Genomic DNA, 23,041 nt, shown 5'->3' with positions numbered 1-23,041 from the left:
GCTTACTTTAATCGAACTGAAGATTTATTCTAAACAAATACAATTTTACAAATTTATATTATTAAATATTCTATTTTCATACCGATATATTTTTTAAATGTACTCGTGTTTAGATAACACATATTTTATAAAAATAATTATTTGCATATTATATTAAAATTATTACTTTTAAGTCAGGTTATTGAAACAGTTATAAAATAAATAAACTTACAATTTATTAAAAAGATAAAAAAAAATAGAACTTAATATACCTACGTATAATAATCATATTATATATATATACAAAAAACATTTTTATCCAGGTGTTTTAAAGATTAAGACCGTACTACTCTATTTGTAGAATTTATCTCATATTTTCCTAAATTATAAGACTCTTGAATAATACAATTAAACAACAATGTTATGTATGTTATACTTTAAACATCAAATTTTTATCCAGACTTTTCTATAAAAAAAAGTCAGGAAGTCTAAACCTTATGATTTGAAGCTATGGAGCTCCTCTAATTTTAAACTTCATTTAAAAACCAAAAATTTACAAAAAAGACAGGAAAATTTCTCGTGGAAATAATAAAAATACATTTAGTATGAGTGTATAAAAGTTTATATTATATACTCATTGATTAATCAGTTCTATCTATATAATAGGTAGTATATACATAAATTATTTTTCATATCTATTTATTTATATTTTACATTGTTAATAAATAATCATATTATTACATCACATAATCATTGATTATAAATACTATTTAATCATAATTATCATTATCTAATTGTGTGCAATCTAATATTTTATTACTGTTCAATAATTAAGCAACCCATACGACGGGAAGTTCGGCAGTTCGTCATTGTTTTTTGCCAATAAAAGTTGTTCTCTCTCTAATCAATTATACGAAGTATAAGAAAAATATTATCATTATGAAATTATTAGTAACATAAGACATTTAAAATATTTTGCACACTCAGTAATCCGTTTTAATATACTCTGAGTGAATCAATGGCTTATGTAAATACCTATTTATAAATAACACTAAAAATATATAATGATTTACACATTATCATTATAACATTTCTTTATCATATAATGTATATATAAAATTGCATAGTGAAACATTTTAAAAATATTAGTAATTATAATAATGATAAATAATAAATAAAAAACGTAATTCTCTAGATTAAATTAATTAAATAGTACCTATAAATAAAATTGTGTTTGTTAAAAATGAGTACCTAAACAAAAATACAGTAAATATTATATTTTTTTTATTTTTTATTTACATGCACTTTTAATTTATTATTTATATAACAATAATTGTTAAAATCAATAATATGAGTTCTATATCATAGAACGATAGAACATAATTTAAGTGACAAATAGCTGAAAGATTTGTTCTATACATTAATAAATAATATAACATGAAAGTTTTCCAAAAAATGATTTTGGATTCGAATAAAATTCATTTAAAACAAAAAATAATTATTTTAAATCCTATACCAAAAATTACTTGGTTTTAAAATTTAAAAAAAAACATTTATCATAAAAAAACGCAGGCTGAGAGAATATGATGTTAACATGTTGCAATACTAACGCCTTCAACAAACTTCAATATTATTAACAATAAGAAATTTTTTGCGACCGTGACAGGACTCGAACCTGCAATCTTCGGATTCGAAGTCCGACGCCTTATCCATTAGGCCACACGGTCTATGAGAATAAGGGTGAAAAGTGATATATTTAACAAAAGAGTATTATTAAAAAAACTTAAAGATTTCAATTTTAATTTATTATTCATTTTATTATTAGTTATTACACATTATTTACTTTTAAATCTAAGTACAATGATCCATATTTGTAATAAATATAATAAGTAATCAATTCTTGTTAATTTTTTAGTTTCAACTAGCAATTATCATGGAACATAATTAACATAATTTTGTATGTTTAGATATAGACAATATAGATAGTCAATTTTATAAAGTACCTAAATAAATAAATATGAAAAACTATTAAGTTTCATTACTCTCATTGATAGATCATTCACTATTATTGTCTACTCATTAAACTCATTACAATAGAAGCTATGTATAGTATAAACTAAATGTCTAAACTGAATAAAAAAATACATTAATTTAAAATGCTTTCTGTTCACGGATGTAGGTATTTAAAATAAATACCTAGCCACCTCAATACCTAACACAGTATATAGTAATACGTAATAATATATTATTAGGGTAAGATTTACAAATACACAATCATTTTTTTTTTTTTTTTTTTAGTTTTTATTTGAAATACACAATCTGGACACTTAGCCGAGAATACACAACCATTTTAAATTTGAAAATTGATTTAAATAATTATTTTTTTAACAGCGACTTAAATATTTATACTATGTAAATATGATCGGCTCAAATACATTTATTCACTAACCGATATTCTAATAATGTTGAAAACAGTTATGTACATTTATAATAAATATATATTAAGTATTAGATACCTATGTAAATACGTTGTGCAAATGTAAGGATAATATTTTACATTTTTACAGTACAATTCATAACTCATTTTCTTTAAAAAGTAACAGATCATAATTATTGTGTAACTTAAATAATAGTTACATTATTGATAGGAAATTAATAAAATATACAAAATAATTATAATATCAACTAATGGAGGTTAGGGCCGAGCTCTAATAAATTAAGAGTACTGTTGTTAGAGGGCAGTGTGCATTATCGTAATTATTAATGCAAGCAATATTGTATAACTGATCAAGTTTTAAGGAGCAAGGTCTTCACCATAATAATTAATTAAAAATATAATCAGTTGTACCTACATTTTATTATTTGAAAAATTAATTTACAACCTAATTTATTAAATAGACCTAGATGGTTCTACAAGTTAGCCTAATTGAACACAATAAATATAAACGTTTTAATCTAAATTGATTTTATTTTAATGTTTTTTACACCATTGATAGAAAACTAAATTTCATCTAATAATATTTGTTCGTCAAAATAAATTTAAAAACTGTAAAATTATTTATATACGAGTGTAATAAAAAATTACAAAAGTTTTCCGACCGTGACAGGACTCGAACCTGCAATCTTCGGATCCGAAGTCCGACGCCTTATCCATTAGGCCACACGGTCTACATATTCAAAAGTAAGAAACTATTATATTTAAGAGTATCAATTTTAATAAAAAAAATGAATTTTTAAATACTAAAACATTACCTATGCTATTAATTAATCTCTCTCTTTTTTTGTACTGTAGTACAAGTATACACAATATAATAATTTATTTGTTTATAAATTAGTAGTTAAAGTAGTTAATTATATGTTATACCAAACTTAAAACTTAAAATCGTTCTAATATCAAACAATTATTTAGTGCCACACAGGTATATATATAAAAAAAAAGATAAAATGAACAAAGAAATATTTTATTAATCTTACTCTGTGACACACAAAATAATTTATTCTGTGCAACTGTGCAAGATAATAGTAGGTATATTAGTATTATACAGTAATCGATATTATTAAATTGTTATAACTTATAGTATTAATAAACCACTATGGTTGAATATTGCATTATAGTAAGATTTAATCTAAGAATATATTTGTTTCTACGACTTTCGATGATATTTTCAAATAAGGTCGCGTAACGTGTTCACTTCTAGAAGGACTAGAACTTAGAAGTAAACATAATAGCTATTACCTACTAAACAACCTTTTAAACAGCTTAGTGTTTCTGGTATCTCTAATAAATTATAATACATTTTTAATTCAAGTTACTAATCTTTACGAATCAATTTGGTGATGTTCAAACTTCATATTATGCCGTTTTAAGTACACAAAATTAGTAAACAGTCGAAAAACTGTTCGCTTTTGTCACTTTCAAGAAAACTTGCTTATATTTTATTTTTTTACATTGCTTATTATTATATATTTAAAACCGTGCTAAAACCACAATATTTTATAAATATCTTAATATATATTATACATGTCTATTACTATATCACTAGGTATATTATAATTTATAAATTATAATAGAATAATTTAAGGGGCTTTACCAATTACCAGCTCAAGATCTATAACGATCATAGACACGTCAAGAGTTCCAGATCTATTAATTATCTATTAATTATTTAATATTTATTATAGAGTAATAATAATTTATTCTGTGTTGACTGTTAATACCAGCCAATGTTCAATGATAAGAGATAATGACTGATAATTGATAACGTTTAATCATTTTTAGAATTTAATTTTTAAAACAAAACAATTTAGAAAATGTGATCCTAAAGTTAACTCTATATAGTGTATAATCCTTTCTTAAAAGGACACATTTTTGTTTTCCTTAGTATTATTTTTAATTAATTAAGGTATAATATTTTAAGAATGGCTGCTCATGAAGGGTTAGATTATGATCCAGCTGATGGACATTATTCTGATGTTGTATTAACTATTAGAATACTTATGGGAAAGGTACGAATAAATGAATTAATATTATAAGTAATTTTAGTTGTATAATTATACATGTTTATGGGATATATCTATATATTAATACTGGTTACATAAATAATCAATAATGAACCCTTAAACATTATTCAATATCCCATTACATTTTAGTAAACCGTTAAATAAATTTTTTTTTTTTACAATCTGACGTTTTAATATTATATATCATTACTTATAAGTCAAACTTGAAATTACATTAAAGAAAAATAATTTATTTAATAGTTCACTAAAATTTAATGAACCAATTATTTTGAAGAGACTGTTGATTAAATTTTAATTCATTTTATTATTTTTATCGATTATTTATACAACCCAGAATATTTATATTTCAATTATTATAATGTGACTTTAAAAATATTAAATTTATTAATGGTATTTATATCAATTGTTTTTAGGAAATCCTTCCACTTATTGGGGAATATGGAGAAGTTGTCAGAGATCTTAGAAACCAGGTAATTATATATGATTGTGTTCATTACACTGTTGGTATGAATTTGCCAATTTTTTTATTTTTTTTATTAGGAGAGTAAGTACTTGCATTCCTTAACATTTTGTATTAATAAAATGTGGGACTTAGCTTCTGTTTACTCTCTTATATATAAATTTTGCATAATTTACTTTCAATGTTTTTCTATTAAACTTTCTAAGTAAAATACATGGCTGATAATATGCATATCTATGGTAAAATATAACATCATCTGATTATAATACTTTCTCAAAACATTTTCTTTAGAAAACAACAATTCTTATTGTTCATATTTAGAAAATTCAAATAATTTTTTCTCAATTTTATTTAATTCGGTTAAAATTTTAACTTATTGATGAGAACTTGATTTTATTTTTTTGGAGGGAGACTTATACATTTTGTTCTTTTTTCTCCTTTTTATGCCAATGTGATTGCACATTTTAAAACATAAATTAATAAGACATAGCAATCCAAAAAATCCTATTAAAGTATTATCTATTAATATATTTATTCTTGTTTATTAAATTAATAGTCTGAAGCTACAATTACTATCACCGATAGCTCGACTCCAGAGCGCATAGTGACTGTCACTGGCAATATTAATATAATACAAAAAGCATTTGCATTAATTACAAAAATTTTAGAACAGGTAACCAATTTATTTAATTTATTAATATATGAAATTAATTTTACTTATAGACATAAAAATTAAATTGTAGTAACTTCTACCTTAGTAGGTATGAGTTTCCATTTGCACAGAGAAAAACAATTTTTACAGTTTATATTAGCTTGATACTTAGACATTAATAACTAAAAGCAAAATTAAAGTATAGTAGTGTTTTTTGTTAAATAGATTAATAATATCTAGGTTTTCATCTGTTATATGTTTTTACTATGTAGCTGGTTTTCTCTCATAATTTTATAATTGTATAATTGTATTTAAATTGTTTTATTGATTTTGAAATAGACTTTGAGACTTATTTAAAGTATTATAGCTATTGACATTGTTGTAATACTTTAGCCACTCTTCTATTGTTTTATAAGCTGTATTCATAGGAATATATACATTTAAATGTCTTAAAAATATTTTTTAGAATTATTCATTTTATTAATTAAAATAACATCATCTTTATTACTTTCATACTAATATGTACAATAAAATTTAATGCATATATTTTGTTATTCAAATTATAGTCGATGTGATCTGATATTGAAAAAATGTAAAAAGTTTTTTTATAATATTTTATCAAATTAAATATTTACAGAATTCTCCTACTCACCTTCAAAATAATCGAAAACAATCTAGTAGTAATTCTACTACGATAAAACTTATTGTACCTGCCTCTCAGTGTGGATCATTAATTGGAAAAGGAGGTGTAAAAATTAGAGAAATACGAGAAGCTAGTGGAGCTATGGTCAATGTAGCTTCAGACCTATTACCAAATTCTACTGAAAGAACAGTCAGTATTAGTGGTACTGCAGAAGCTATTACCGAAGCTATTCATCAGATATGTATTGTAATGTTAGAGGTTTGTACAAAAATAATTATAATATTACTGTAATTAAAATTATTAATTTTAAATATCTGTTATTCTGTTAGACACCAGGAAGAGGACCTACAGTTGCTTACAGACCTTTTGTCACACAACCTGGACCTGTAGTACTTTGTGGAGGCCAAGCCTATACTCTTCAAGGATCACTAGCTATCCCAGCAGTTGGTGATGTAAATACACATATATATAGTTAGAGTAATTTTTATTTTTTTAAATCACTCATTTATTTTTACTTATTAGCTATCAATAAATTTTCTTACATAATTGTTAAACAACTTTTGTTTATCACACTATCAAAGGAAAATATAGATAATAATTATAGATAATAATATTGAGGATATGTCTTATAGATTTACTTAAGTATTGTTTTAAAAGAATTAAAAATCCATTTTAATGTATAACATTTTTATTTTTTTTTTCAATTATAAAATGAAATTATAAAATTTGAAATTGATTTGACAAACCCTCAAAAATATTATTTTTTATAATTTTACTCTAAGATAACTCAAAAATACGATTTTAAATTAATGCATTTTATCTATGTTACTTATGGGTCTAAAATATTACACTTTTAAATTTTAAGTTTTAATAAAGAAAAATTCTTAATTTATTTTGTTAGAAACAATAAAAATAAAAATAGGATTACCAGCTTGCTAGTTAAATGTTTAAAATAAGAATATAATATGAGCTAGCTAAAATTAAATTATACATGACATTTTTTAAATATAATTACAAATTATGTAGACTTAATTGTATTTAAAAATATTGATGATTTTTATTGATATTAAATTTCATACATAAAAAAAAAAAGTGATCAAATTATAATTAATTATATAATATTTAAAATCCTACTGATCTTATACTATTATAGTATACCTTAATGGTTAGAAGCAAGATACAATTTATTACAGTTAAAAATTATAAATATAAATAAATAGTGGTTTTAAAAAAAAATTTACTCTAAATAATAAATTTTTTTTTGATTTATTAAATAGATGTTTATTTTACAGCAAACGGCTACAAATTCAGCATTAAATACAATTGCAAGTATTGCCCCAAATTTAATTGCAGGTTCTGGATTAGATCCATCAGGTATTTAATTTTTTTTTTTTTTTTTGGTATTTCAATCTAATTATTTATTATATTATAATTAAATTTATTACTATTTTAGTGCTTGCTGCATTAGCGGGTAGTCAGTTACGAGGTGGTGGTGTCAGTTCTAAAACTTCACAACAGCATGTTACACATGAGATGGCTATACCCAATGATATAATTGGATGTATCATAGGTAAAGGAGGAACAAAAATCGCCGAAATTAGGTAATTTTTAAAGTATACTTCTTATATTTTAATTAAAAAAATATTATTGAAAAATTAATAAATACCACAATCTTCTTATTATTTTTTACTACTCGTGAAAAAAAATTATATGTATATACCTCCAAAACCAACTGCCACCAAAGCTTTCACCAACAATAATATGTTTATATGTTTGCTGTCATATAAGTCTCAACGAATTATAATTCATTATTATTATTTATATTTATATCACAATTTAGTGTTTAATTGTTCTCTGATCCATTAATCTACTTTGTGAAACTACAAAAGATTCATTTCAGCATCCTAAAATAGTTGTTAATTATTAACACTTACTAGAGGCGTACCTAGTATGGGTGAGGGTAGCTGGGTCTGGATCTCCTCTATAAATTTACAGAATTTAAAATTCTTATTACATTCTTACACATTGCTTAATTTTAATTGTACTTATAATTATTTTATACTTATTTCTTTTACCGATTAAAGAGTTAATGATTAAAATGTTTGTTGTTTTTAAATAACATAATTTGTTGTAGCTTTTTACATACAAAAAAATATTAGACCTCCTCCCCTTTGACAAAAATTCCTGGATACATTCCTAACACTTACACTCACACAAACACACATGGTCTTATTTAATTTTAGTTCTGTTAATTACCTATTTCCCTGATTTGTTAAATATAATCAAAGAATAAATTCAAATTATGATGAAATTAATTTAATTAATTTTTATTTATTCTATATATGTATCTAAATTCAATAACTTCTTTTATAGTACACTATTATTATATTGAGTAAAATAATTCTATTAAAAAAAAAAAAAAATTAAATAAATAATGATGTTTAATTTATAGTAGTAGTTGTACAATAGCCTAGCCTTGCGTATATTGTCTGCATTATCATATTTTATGATATTTACTAAAAATATTTATATTTAATTAATTATCCTTATCATATAACTGAACTTCGTTATTTGTAAATTATAATTTAGATTGTGTTCATTTATTCTCATCCCTTGATTTAATAGTTAATAGGACCTTTCATTTTAATACTTATATTTTTTGTATATATTTGATTATACTATAAATACCAATTTAATATTATATTATACAGCAAAATATTTTTACCAAATCATATCTTGTTATTGTATTATCTTAGTCTTAGTACACATTAACATGTGTTTATAAATAATACATACAAACATAATTAACCTAGTATTTCATACTGGAAATCCTAAACTATTGATCAAACAGTTTTCACCATAACATATCATATTCACACAGTGTTATGAGTTTTATGACACATATCTTATTATTATATACTTCTGGCCAGTCCAAATTTTATATTTCTAAATATAAATTTAAAAATTGCATTATCTTTTGTTTAATACCAATTAAAAACTGCAATTAATACAAAATTATTATTATTATTAATATTGCTGTACATTATGTATTTACAGAAGAATAAGTGGAGCCATGATAAGAATATCAAATACTGAAGAACATGAAGCATCTGGAAAAATGGAAAGAGCTATAACAATTAGTGGACAGGCTGAATCTGTTAATGTGGCTAAAACATTGATTAATTTAAGGTGGGTAATAACTAATAACATAACATTTGATAAGTTTCAATAATGTATTAAATTTATGGTTTTGTTAATAGTGTTGATCAGTATAATAAATCATCCGGAGAATCAATGGATTATGATGAAGAACTTTCATCTAATTTTATAGCAGATGCAAAAACAACAACTGAAACATTAGCAACATTATTGTCAAATCCAAATGGTTTAGGAGCTTTAGGAGCATTGACTGGACTAAAAGAATTATTAGGAAGTATTAATAATAAAAAACAAATAAATAAGAAAAAAGATAAAAGTGATAAATTTTCACCATATTGAACTAAGTGTATAAAATATCATTTTTATATAATTTTGCAACAATATTTTAAACTCTATGTATTGATTCCACGTGTATTATATTTTTTAAGATTACTGTAAAATTAAATAAAAATAATTGAATATATAGTTCCAAAACCAGTTTTTTTTGGTAACTAATAATTGTAATTTATTTTTTATTTTTTTTTGAACTTTTCAGTATTAATAATATTATTTTATAAGGTAACATTTAAAAAATAGTTTTTTATAAATATTTAGTTCTATCATTATTTGAATTTTTGATGATAAATTATAATTTTTACTGATAAAATATTAAATAAGCAAAGACAAATTATAATCCTTATGATCTTAAAGTAAAATGCCTGATAGTAAAGTAGGCTTGCCAGATTTTAAAATCACCAAACCAGGACATCATATTAAAATAATCTTTTTTTTTTTTAGTATGTTACTATGTTAGTATATTTATATGGAAATAATAAACAGATAACATAATACAATAATCATGTAATGATGTAATGATTTTATGTACAATATTATTCCATGTTTTGATATTAAATAATATAATGTTAAAGTTATTTTAGCTCGGCTTCCATTAACCGGGACAAAATTAATGACCAAAAACCAGGACGAATGACAAGCCTAGACTAAAGGTTAATATCAAAAATGTGATAAATATATACCAAAAATCTTATGTCTAATAATATACATTTAAATTTTCATCTATTGTACATATTATAGGTTTTAGGTTCTGAGGAGAGCAAAGTTTTAGTTTTACATTAAAATTATGTGTATCTTTTTTTTTTCATTTATCACCTTTAGTAGCAGAAAGATGATCATTTAGTCAAAGGATGACGTTGGTCATTAGATATTAATTATAATGAAACAACTTCAGTTATGTTAGTATTCGTCCTAAAATTTAGTAGCAGTAAAAAAAACTATAAATTTAAACTTTAAAGGGTAATAAATTGGATCAAGTTGGTGCTTAAATCAAAAAAATATCTAGTATTTTTCAAAATAATTAAGATAAACTAACAATTTACTGAAAAACAATATTATTTGTGCTCCCTTTTAATTTAATAATTGCTATTTAAAATTCTTTGTGTAATGTATTGATTTAATGTGATTTTTTTTTTTTTAGTATTTATACAATAATAAATCGAAATAATAGTTTGTACTTTAAAAAGATCTATAATAAAAATTATCAGTATTTTTTAAAATATCATAGAGAAAAAAAAATTAAGAATAACCGTGATTTTTATGTAAATCCAATTTTCAATAAAAATCATTTTGTTTTTTTGACATCACTCAAAAAGGAATAACTGTTAATACTTGAAATGTTTACCATAATGTGTTAAGATAATTTTATACGCATAATATACATTTTTATGCTATTTATACATATTTTATTTAAATTTTCTTTTTTTTCTTTTTTATACCTAAATGTCAAAAAAATATTATTCACTAGCTTATATAAATTGCTTAAAAAGTTAATATCTTCAAGGTTTTCAAATTATTTTGTTGTTAGAAATTCATAAAATATTTATTTTTATTTATTTCTAACATTTTTTTATTTTTTTTTTATTTTTATAATAATTATATAATCTATACTTCTTAGCATAATGAGTATAAGTGATAAGAGACAGAGAAAAAAAATACATGGTATTCGTGATTAAGAAGTCGCCCATTAGTGACTCTTTGCGTGATGGGATTTCTAACATTTGAAAATTAAATACAAAGTTTTTATAAGTTTTTAAACCTACATTACAAAAATTAATCTCACTGAAAGGTCAAATTAATTATTTATGAATAAATAATGTTAGAAGTTCTACGACATAGGATATTCATTTATATAATAATATATTGGGTATATAAAACATTAAAACGAATGACTATAGGTACTTGAAATTTTTGTAAAAGTGTTATTACTATCATTTTCTATACATAGTAAATCATTTTAAAAATCTTTTAAATCTTACTGTGTTATTTATAAGCAAGTGAATATTTTAGTTTGTTCTATAATTTTCAGTAAAATATTTAAACATCAAACTGCTTTAACATTTTAAAAACCCGTATGCCAATTATAATTCCTCAAATAGTTAAAAAAGAATAAATTTATGTCTTTATAGATAGGTACTAAGATACTTGACATTCTCATCAAATGTTTATAATAGTTATTACTTATTTATATGATCAATTTTTGTACGTCATGAATTTATGATAACATTTTAAAAATATTTTGACTATTTTTGATTTATTTATAATTATTTACAATTTTTTTCAGTTTTATTTCTATAAAGTTAAAAGTTTAATACAAGATTCCACAAACATATTTTGTTTTTAGTATAAAAATATTTTAAACATTTAGATATAATTATGAATTAAGTTTTATAAGCAATTGAAGTTCAAATTTTTATCAAAATTTGTCGAGATCACAAAAATTTGAAAACTTTATTACAGTTAATAAAATATGCATTTTGTATAGCTTTATAAACTTTCTTATTCTAATACTGGAGACTGGAGTGATTAGGTAGACTGAGACACTAAACTACTAGACAGGAGAATCAGCATCTACCTCTTTCTAAATAATAAATATCTATAGGTTAGGATAGGTGCTTAAATTAATCATAAATATTTTGAAAATATCACGTAATAGATTATAGATAATAGTATAATGTATAAAATATTAGTATTCATACGTATATAAATACGTAGGTAAACATAATGGTTAATTATTTAAGTCTTGCATATAGACTACAATCAATATTATTAAATTACAGCAATTTAGATAACTTAAATTGTTTTTTTATCGTTTAAATATCCAACATAATCAAAAATTGAACTTAAAATTCCTAATCCTTATTGTTTATAAAAATTAACTGTGACTGTATTTTTGATATATATTTTTCAAATTTTTGTAAGAAAAACTTACGAGAGACATTGTACAGTGAAACCTCGGTATCTCGAACTCCGGTATATCGAATTTCCATATGTCGAATATTAATACATAATATGTATGCAATGTTTAAATACATTTTATATTATAAATACACATTTTTCCCAATAATTAAACATTTTAATTTCAAATTTTATTTATGTTTTAAACTCCCTCGCTAACTCGAAGTTTCGATATGTCGAATTTTTTTTCGGTCCCTTACGACTTCAAGATACCGAGGTTTCACTGTAATTGAATTTTCAAGGTTTTTAACCCAGTTTTAAAATAAATTGAATAGAAAATAAAGTTAAATATTGAAAATTTTTATGAATGATTCAATATACCTAGTCATAATATTTTTAAGTTATTTCAAGAAAATAGCCATATGGATAGGTAAATAGTTGGTGCACATTTAAAGCAACATTAGTTTTGTCGAAAATTAATGTAATAATTGTAATATAAATATTTTTCTTCTTATTACTTTTAAGTATTGAGACGATTAAATTTGTTACTATTGTAGAAGTCCAGAAACAACAAAAATCACCTTCAATAAAACAATTTACAACTTATTTAATTATTGTTTATTATTTGAAAAAAAATTTGTCAAAACAATAGGTACTAACAAAAAAAAATAAATAATATTATATTATTTTTAATTTGACGTATGAAATAATGAGTTGGAGACCATAAATAATGACTAATGAGTTATGAGTTATGACATGAAATAGTGTTATTATTTATGTTTATCGTCTTGTGTATTATTTTTGCTTTACATTTTTTTTTTAAATAATAATATAGTATGATATATTGATATTGTTTAATGTAAATTTACACCTTTTTAAATAATAATATGATAATGTTTAATGTAAATTTATATCATCATATCTTTTTAAACAACAACATAAAATTATATTATGATATTGTAAATTGATTAATAATGTAAATATATAATTTTATTTTATTATTTAGGTATTAGGTATATTATTTTGAATAATCGTTTCATTCGACATTCGGTTATCCTTATCATTAACCAACCAAATTCGAATACATGTAAGCAGTAAGCACGTTGAGGTTAGGTCGACAGGCAACTATGTTATTGTTATCTTTTACTTACAATGTTTATGTCGGCTGTCAGACATTATACAGTAGTCAGAAGTGTAAATATTCAATTCACAAAATTCAGTAATTTATTGTGAAGTACCTTCTTATTAATACATTTAAATAATAGTAAAGTGTTTTGTGTTTAACAAATAAAATGGATTGAATTTTATTTTATTTAATGATTAAATTTTTTTTTACCACGTATTAAATTTAATACAGCATTATGAATTTTTATTTACATTAAGTTCGTCTTATTTAGGATACATACTCGTATTTCATCAAAGAAACTTATAATTAAAAATGGCTAAATTTAATGAATATAATGGATACATTTCATCAAGATATAACAACAGTACGTTTAGTTTTGTTGTATAACACTATAACTAAAAACTTTTGTGACAAAATCTATATTAACATTTAATTCAATTAAATATTTTTATAGGAAGCATGAATCACTCTGTTAGACGGAAAAGAAGAAATAAAAAAGATGGTAATTAGGATATGTTTAAATATGGACATTACAATTATTCTCATTAGTAGTAATGGAAAAAATACAATTTCCAATAAAAATTGTTCTGTATATTTTATAGTTAAATATAATTCCAGAAAAAACTAATACTATATTAAAAATACTTAAATTATAATAAAAATTAATTAGACATAAAATATTATCAAATAATTTATATTATTTAGGAATAACTCTAAGAATAACTAATGGTAATAGGGTATTATACTATATAAATGTAAAATTCATAAAAAAATACAAAGTAAATAATTTAAAAATTTATTTTAGCATAATTTATACTTGTAATTTATTTTTATTCTAGGATTTAACGTTTTGAAATAATAAATTTGTATTTATTAGGTTTTTTATTTATTAAATATTAATGAACAAATTTAGAAGTTATATGATTAAATATCATATATTTAACTGTAGTCAAACAGTTTTTATTATTGGACACGACAAGAAGAATATTAAATTAACAATATTTTTAATTCTACAGTTTAAAAAATATTTATTTTATTTTTATTCATATATGTTTTTTTAATAATGTAAAATAACATACATTTTTAATTAAATAATCATTTATCTTTATTAATTTTTTTATTTATCAATGTTATGTTTCAGATACATCAATCTTTTATTTTATAATTGGTTTGCTATTTGTTTTTCTTTTATTCGGGCGTGAATCTGAGAATAAAAATTCAAAAAAGGGGAAATATGTTACGACCATGATTGATACAAAGTGGAGTATGGTACCACTTGTCTTAGAAATGGCAGAATACATGGCTGAAGAAAATTCATATTCTCTATGGTCATTTGTAGATAGTATATCACAGCTTAATCCAGCCTTAAGTGAACTTGGTATAGTATAAACTAAAGTATTAATATAAGTTGCATTATAATTATGAAATGTTTTATAATGATATAGAAAATGATCAAATCAAATACAATATTGCATTATCTAAAGCAGGATTATTATTATCCAATTCTAAGTTAAGATTATTAAAATTTTCTCTATCTATGCATACATATTCACCACGTATTGAAATGTATGCACAAATGGCGGCTGATAGAGGAGTACAGTGTTCTACTTCTGTAGAGATTGATGGTGAACTTGTGTGTTCAATTAAAGAATTAAAAAAAGTTTTGCAACGAATAAGTGTTAGTTTTTATTCAAAGTATTGTGTACAGATTATCAATTTTTAAAACTATTCATAATTATTTTTAAAGGCTGAAGGTTCAAAACATTTGTGTGAAACATATCACATAGATCATCATCATCCTTCTTCTAAAAACAAAAGTAACATTGCAATATTGTATGGTGAATTAGGAACAGCAGAATTTGCTTCTTATCATACAGTATTAAAACAATATGCTCAAGAAGGATTTATAGACTATGTTTTACGTCATTTTGTAAAAGTAATTTGTTTAATATTATACATTGCAATTGTAATTTATAATCAATAATTTATTTATAGGAAAAGAGTGAACAGAAAGTCCGTTTATCTGGTTATGGTGTTGAACTACATATGAAATCAACTGAATATAAAGCAGAAGATGATAGTGTAGTTAAAGATAAAAATGATATGAATAGAAATGAAATTGAGGAAGATACTTCGGAAATTGAAGGATTTGATTTTAAGCGCCTTATGTAATTTTTATTTACCTACTTTATTAGTATTCACTATTCATACAAATACATTTTTAATTATTTAATTTAGTGAGTTATATCCAGATAAGAAACTGGATTTATTAAAGTTCAGAAATCATTTGTCTGAAAGTAGTAGTGAATTAGCTCCTCTTAAAGCTTGGCAATTTCAAGAATTGAGCTTACAAGCAGCACAGAGAATTATGAGTGGCCCACCTCAAGATGCTATTCAAACTTTTATTCACATTGCTCAGAATTTTCCAACTCAGGTAATTTGAAATAAAAATTTATTTAAAAGTAGTAAATATAATTTTAATGTTAATTTCTTTTAGGCTAGATCACTAGCTAATGTTAAAGTTAGTAAGGAATTACGAGCTGAAGTATCAAAAAATCAAGATAGTTTTTCAATGGGACTGAATTTGCAACATACTGATACAGTTTTATTATTAAACGGGATGTATTTTGACATAGACATCACGGATATGTCAACTATATTAGATTCTGTTACTCAAGAATTGAGTATAATGGAAGGATTATATTCTATAGGTAATTATTAATTTTTTTCTGTTAATGAATAAAATATTATTATTATTTTTTTTTTTTAGGCATTACTGACAAAAAAGCGATTTCTTCTATGTTGGCATTAGATTTTGGTAGTGTTAAAGGGAAATCATATGCAGTAGATATTAGGGATTCTGCTATTCAATGGATAAATGATTTAGAAACTGATGCATTGTATAAAAGGTGGCCTTCATCAGTTGATGATCTACTTCGACCAACATTTCCTGGCATGTTACGAAGTATTCGCCGAAATCTGTATAATCTTGTCATTGTTTGTAATCCAGCTTCTAAAAGTTCGTGGCCTTTACTAAAACTAACTGATTCATTTTTAAACCATCAAAGTCCTTTACGAGTTGGAATTGTATTCAATGTCTCACCAAAGACAGCTATAGGACTGAACGACGCTAGTGTAGCTTTATTGAATGCTTACAATTATATTGTTGAACAAACATCTAAACCATTAACTGCGTTTAAATTCATAACAAAAATTTATACATCAATTAGTGAAGACAGAGATGTTATTGTTGATGATGTCTTAAGTGAATTCAAGAAGCAATATCCCAAAGCATTTATTGATGAAATATTTGGTGAAGACAGTGATTATGATACTGCTCGAGTTCTGGCAAAAGAATATGTGGCTAAGACAGGGTTTAGAAAATTACCTCAAGTATTACTTAATGGGGTTCCATTACAAGAAAAATCTTTGGTGGAAGAAGACTTTGAAGAAGCTGTTTTAGTAGAATTAGTTACTCAAACACAGACTTTACAAAAGGCTGTATACAAAAGAGAATTGACTGATACAGACAATGTTGTAGATTGGTTAATGACTCAACCAAATGTGATGCCAAGGTAATCTATTGAAAAAAAATTATTATTTAATATAAATAACAATATTTTTTTATGAAATTATATACACATATATATCTATACAATAATTGTTATAGATTGAATTCACGTGTACTCAATACAGACTCAAGTAAAAATTTGCAATTATCTGATAAACATGAATCTGTTTTAAAGTCAATAAATTACATTACTTTTGCTAAGAAATCTAGTATTAATCCAATTACACACTGGATTGTTGGAGATTTTTCAAAACTGTCTACATTCAAATTGATCAAAAACACATTTGAACATTTAGTAAGCAAATAACTATAATTCATCTTAAATCAAAATATAGTATTTATTAACTTAATTAATATTAAGTTATAAGCATAATATGTATTCTGTATGATTGTAACTTATAATATAATAAAAATATCTTATAAATCTAGTATAAAATTATCTTTGAAACCGAAAACGTTAAAAACATATTTATAATATGTTATTTATTTTTTATCAATATTCTCAAAACAGTTTAAACTCTGTTGTTTGATTTGTATGGGACTAGAGCAATGTTGGGTTATTTAAAAATTTGTACTAGTTACTGACAAATACATGTAAAATAAAATAAAATTTTATTATATATTATTAAATACAATTATTTGTGATTAGATATTTCAATATTATAGATTATTATTATTACATTACATATTATAATTTGCAACATTAAATGATGTAACTATAATTTATAAATATCTATACAAACTTATTTTATAAATTTAGAGTATAGTATAAATTAGAAACAATTATATTTATATTTTTTAAATAATTTGTAAGCATTGTAAACTTAAAAATGTTACTATTTTTAAAGGTACAATGATGTAATTATAAAAGATTATTCTATAGTTTAACTAAAAAGTTATTTTATTAGTTTTTTGTTCCATATTTTTATTTCTCATACTTTACCTTTTATAAATTTTGTGAATTTAGGATGTATCAAAATTACATTTGTTTTAACTTTTACTTATTTTAATATTTTTTTTTTTTGTTTTTACAGAAATCTGATTCTGAATCACGTATAGGTGTAATTCCCAATCCATCAAATGATGATGAACATACAATCAAAATAAATAAAATAGTTTTTGAAGCTTTTAAACAAGAAGATAAATTGAATATATTAGTTAAGCATTTATCACAAGCAATTAAAGTTGATAAAAACCATATTGAAATTATAAATTCATTACCAGTAAGATTTAAACTGTTTGTTTATAGTAATCTAAAATATTAGTTAAAATAATTTTAAATGTTAAATTTAATTGTGTGTAGGAAGAAATACACTTTGAAGCGTCCAAAATAGATATACAATCGTATAGCAGCTTTGCTATAGAAGCATTGAATTTTGAAAGTGGACAATGTGGCGTAATCACAAATGGACGTATTTTAGGTCCATTTGATGAAGATGAAGATTTTTTAACTGATGACTTTGCCTTATTAGAACAACATACACTAAAGGGCAGTGTAAATAAAATTCTGAATATACTTAAAGAATCAGGTAAATTAAAACTTAAAAATATATTAATTACTTAAAATATAATTTTTAAGTGTTGTGTGAGTTAATATGTTTAAAAGTAATATAGTTAAAGTATCTTATTAAAATATCAAATAACATTTTATTTTATTCAAACTATTTTGTATTATTTATAGATGTATTAGATATTACAAGTGATATGATAATGAAAGCAAGTGCCTTAATTAGTAGCCGTTCTCAAACTAAAAATCGACATTCTATGCCCGATGTTTCTACTAAACATAGGTAAAATATTATGATTTAAAATATTTATGAGTTAATGACATTTTATAGATTTATTGTAAAACAATGAGATACTAAAACCCATAGATAGTATTCATGAAAAATATCAACTGTTAAATACATTTTTTTTTTTTTTTTTTTAATGAAGTGTAATTAAATTATCTGCTAACAATGAAGATGAACCAGTTTTTGAAATCAATGTCATTGTTGACCCTGTGTCTAGGGGTGCTCAAAAAGTTGGCTCTATTATTTCTGTTTTATCACGAGTACTCAATGCTAATATAAATGTATATTTAAATTGTGTTGATAAGAATAGTGATATGCCTGTTAAAAGGTAAGAAATAAACCTAATACTTTTTAATGTACTTTTGTTTATATATTTTATATTTCAGTTTTTATCGTTTTGTGCTTGAGCCTGAAGTCATTTTTGATAAGTCTGGTCATTTATCCCCTGATCCAATAGCAAAGTTTTCTAATATGCCCACTAGTCCACTATTAACACAAATACTTCATGTACCTGATAATTGGTTAGTTGAATCTATTGAATCTCCATATGATCTTGACAACATTCGGCTTGAAGATGTTGAAATGGGTGTTTATAGGTAAGTAAAATTTAACATAACTTTTTTAATGATAAATTAACATTTCAATGTTTTATTATTTTGGTTTATTTATTTAGCCGTTATGAACTGGAATATTTGCTGCTTGAGGGTCATTGTTATGATTCTGTTAACATGAATCCACCTCGTGGTCTTCAAATGACACTAGGAACAAAGTCGAGTCCAGTAATGGTGGATACAATAGTTATGGCCAACTTAGGTTATTTTCAAATGAAAGCTAACCCTGGGGCTTGGATGTTAAGACTCCGTCAAGGCCCTTCAGCTGATATTTATGACATTATTTCTCACGAAGGATCAGACCGTTCACCAAACAGTATGGATATCAAAGTACTGATAAGTTCATTTCGTTCTCACATAATTAAAGTCAAAGTTGCCAAAAAACCTGGTAAACAGAGTTTAAATGTGTTGGGTGATGATGATACTGAAAACAAAGGGCTTTGGAATTCAATTACCAGGTAAATAAAAAAATAAATTTAAGTTTCTCATATACTGATGTGATGGTGAATAAATGTAACTAATAATTTGTATTGGTTATCACTAGAGCCCGGATTTTAATGTACTTTAAACCATACTGATGTTCTCTAAAAAAATAGCCAAAAATGCCCTTAAAAAATGCATTTTTCCACAAAAATGACCTTAAAAATGAAACAATGGCATCATTTTTTATACAATTTTTAATTTATAAATAAGATTTAATTATTTTTTATTATTTCATTAAAAAAAAAAACCGAAAATTTGATTGATGTTGATTCGCATATTTTTTGGCCGTTCTGGAGAAATATTATTCATTCTAAACATACCAAAATACGTATATATTATAAATTAAATTCTAAGTAAGCCTATTGTACTTATTATTTGTAATAATAATGACCGAATACGAGACACGGGTGATGTTCTACAGTCAATAATAAATTTAGATAAAATAAGATAAAAACTGAATCGAATAATTTATTTTTAGATAATATTTTGAATTGGCTAAATTTATGTAGTATATTGAACATATATGCATTTAAAACCAAAAAAATGACCCAATAATGCTACAAATGCTCTAAAAATAAAAAAAATGTCGAAATATGCAAAAAAATGCAATATAAAATTTGTAGCTATGAAACTCTCGTTACATGAAATGGATTATGTACTAGAAACGCATTGTGTAAGATCAACCAAAAAAATATGCATTTTGCATTGAAATCCGAGCCCTAGTTATCACTAATCATTACTGCTCGTAATTTTTTTTTTCATAAATAATTTATTTTCACAAATAGATAGTTTATACTCAATATATATATTTTTTAAGTTATTCAAGTTAATATATTTATGAAAACATACTTTTTCATTTAATCTAAACTTTATCAATTTTTGCATCCCCATGTTACATCCCACCATTGTGTAACCAGTCTCGGTGTCTGGGTGTCGTGTGGGGATAAGTAGAAAAACCAATTTTTGTACAATCTCTGTATTCTTTCACTGAGCAGACTATATTATAAAGTTAATTTTTTTTCCTAAATATTAATTTAAATATCTTATTAATTCTATTACATTGTACTATTTAATATATATTATATATTCTTTCATAGTTCTTTCAGCTCAGGTTCGCCTGATAAATCAACTGATGAAACTATCAACATATTTTCTGTTGCTTCAGGGCATTTATATGAAAGATTTTTAAGAATAATGATGTTAAGTGTGTTAAAACATACTAAATCTCCAGTAAAATTCTGGTTTCTTAAAAATTATCTTTCTCCAACTGTTAAGGTATTTTTATTTATTATTTTATGTAATGAGTTAATAATGCATGTTTCAATAAGTATTATTCATGTAATTTTTTTATTTTAGAACTTTCTTCCTATTATGGCTCAAGAGTATAAATTTGAATATGAATTAGTTGAATATAAATGGCCTCGTTGGCTCCATCAACAAACAGAAAAACAAAGAACTATATGGGGTTATAAAATATTGTTTTTGGACGTCCTTTTTCCGTTAGATGTAAAAAAAATTATATTCGTTGATGCTGATCAAGTAGTACGAGCTGATATGAAAGAATTAGTTGACTTAGATTTAGGTGGTGCGCCATATGCATACACTCCATTTTGTGAAAGTCGTAAAGAAATGGATGGCTTCAGGTTAATTTTGTCTAAAAATAATATTAAATTTTATTTTAAAATGCATTGTTATTTAAAGATTTTGGAAACAAGGTTATTGGAAAACTCATTTACAAGGTCGTCGTTATCATATCAGTGCATTGTATGTGGTAGATTTAAAACGTTTTAGAAAAGTAGCAGCTGGTGATAGATTAAGAGGTCAGTACCAAGCTCTTAGTCAAGATCCAAACAGTTTATCAAATTTAGATCAGGTAAGATAAAATAATAATAATAATAAAAAGAAAAGAATCTTTAAAGTTATGTTTTTAAAGGATTTACCAAATAACATGATTCACCAAGTTTCTATTAAAAGTTTGCCGCAAGAATGGCTTTGGTGTGAAACATGGTGTGATGATGCATCCAAAAAAACAGCCAAAACGATTGATCTTGTAAGTATTATTTTAGTAAACCTTCTTTTTATAAATATTAAGATGACTTTTTTAATACATTAATTTTTACTATAACAATAGTGTAATAATCCATTAACCAAAGAAGCCAAGTTGACCGCAGCAATGCGAATTGTTAGTGAATGGAAAGATTATGATAATGAAATAAAAAAATTACAAATAAAGCAAAGTCAACATGAAGATGAAGTTTTTAATGTTGAAACTCAATCTAAAGGTAATTGGTATTTGTATATGAGGATAGTGTAAAAATGTGTACTACTATATGTCTAATATAAGAGTAACCTCAGGTGATAATCAATATTTGTTTGGTTCAGTCGAACTAGTTCCCTTAATGAATCAGAGTTATATACTGCCAACTTTTATTTTCAAGAGTTGGTCATGGCTGAAAAATTGCCTACAGTGTTAATCTTAACCTAATGCAAGCTGAATAATTGTTGAAACAATAAAGTGATGCTCTTGAGTGCACAACATTAGTAAATGCCTATTGCCATTGCTGTGCACAAAAGTCTCTTGTTTGAGTTAACTTTTGTAAGAAACAGAAATGACAATTGTCAATTTTTTCATTTGTATTTTTTTAATGGTTTTATTTATTCAATTATTTTATATTTTAGGAACAGAAGAACACACAGAATTATAATGGATTTATATTTGAAAAATGTTATACACAATTCAAATGATCTCCAGTTTTATAATTATATGTCTATTTTATATTCATAATTTAAACCAATAATTTTTACACCTTTG

General features: G+C 23.7%; 2 protein-coding genes and 2 non-coding genes across 4 annotated transcripts; 2 read left to right on the top strand and 2 right to left on the bottom strand.

The window, feature by feature from the left end:
* Positions 1-1,633: 1,633 nt before the first annotated feature.
* Positions 1,634-1,706, bottom strand: Trnar-ucg. The gene has a single exon. It is a non-coding gene; the product is annotated as a tRNA-Arg (tRNA).
* A 1,368-nt stretch (positions 1,707-3,074) lies between these two features.
* On the bottom strand, positions 3,075-3,147 carry Trnar-ucg. Its single transcript has one exon. It is a non-coding gene; the product is annotated as a tRNA-Arg (tRNA).
* Positions 3,148-4,259: 1,112 nt separating this feature from the next.
* Positions 4,260-9,833, top strand: LOC112601342 (poly(rC)-binding protein 3-like). Its single transcript, XM_025348915.1, has 9 exons — positions 4,260-4,485; positions 4,914-4,970; positions 5,517-5,633; positions 6,250-6,513; positions 6,585-6,707; positions 7,548-7,629; positions 7,709-7,856; positions 9,313-9,444; positions 9,516-9,833. Exons 1-9 carry the CDS (start codon positions 4,399-4,401, stop codon positions 9,751-9,753), a joined length of 1,248 nt encoding a protein of 415 aa, XP_025204700.1. The 5' UTR covers positions 4,260-4,398; the 3' UTR covers positions 9,754-9,833.
* Positions 9,834-13,961: 4,128 nt separating this feature from the next.
* LOC112601284 (UDP-glucose:glycoprotein glucosyltransferase) lies at positions 13,962-23,014 on the top strand. The gene is made up of 22 exons (XM_025348807.1): positions 13,962-14,135; positions 14,226-14,273; positions 14,913-15,149; positions 15,217-15,449; positions 15,519-15,707; positions 15,767-15,939; positions 16,010-16,205; positions 16,269-16,482; positions 16,542-17,346; positions 17,442-17,637; positions 18,377-18,565; positions 18,646-18,871; positions 19,024-19,132; positions 19,278-19,463; positions 19,522-19,731; positions 19,809-20,204; positions 21,327-21,504; positions 21,586-21,872; positions 21,931-22,102; positions 22,163-22,279; positions 22,361-22,511; positions 22,909-23,014. The coding sequence occupies exons 1-22, from the start codon at positions 14,084-14,086 to the stop codon at positions 22,932-22,934; spliced, it is 4,590 nt and encodes a 1,529-aa protein (XP_025204592.1). The 5' UTR covers positions 13,962-14,083; the 3' UTR covers positions 22,935-23,014.
* Positions 23,015-23,041: the final 27 nt, after the last annotated feature.

This window comes from Melanaphis sacchari, unplaced genomic scaffold, assembly GCF_002803265.2.
Source record: "Melanaphis sacchari strain LSU unplaced genomic scaffold, SCAv2.0 Contig77_pilon_pilon, whole genome shotgun sequence".
In the NCBI taxonomy this organism is placed as follows: domain Eukaryota; kingdom Metazoa; phylum Arthropoda; class Insecta; order Hemiptera; family Aphididae; genus Melanaphis; species Melanaphis sacchari.
The sequence above is the reverse complement of the archived record's forward strand: the minus strand, read 5'-3'. Positions and strand labels throughout refer to the sequence as shown.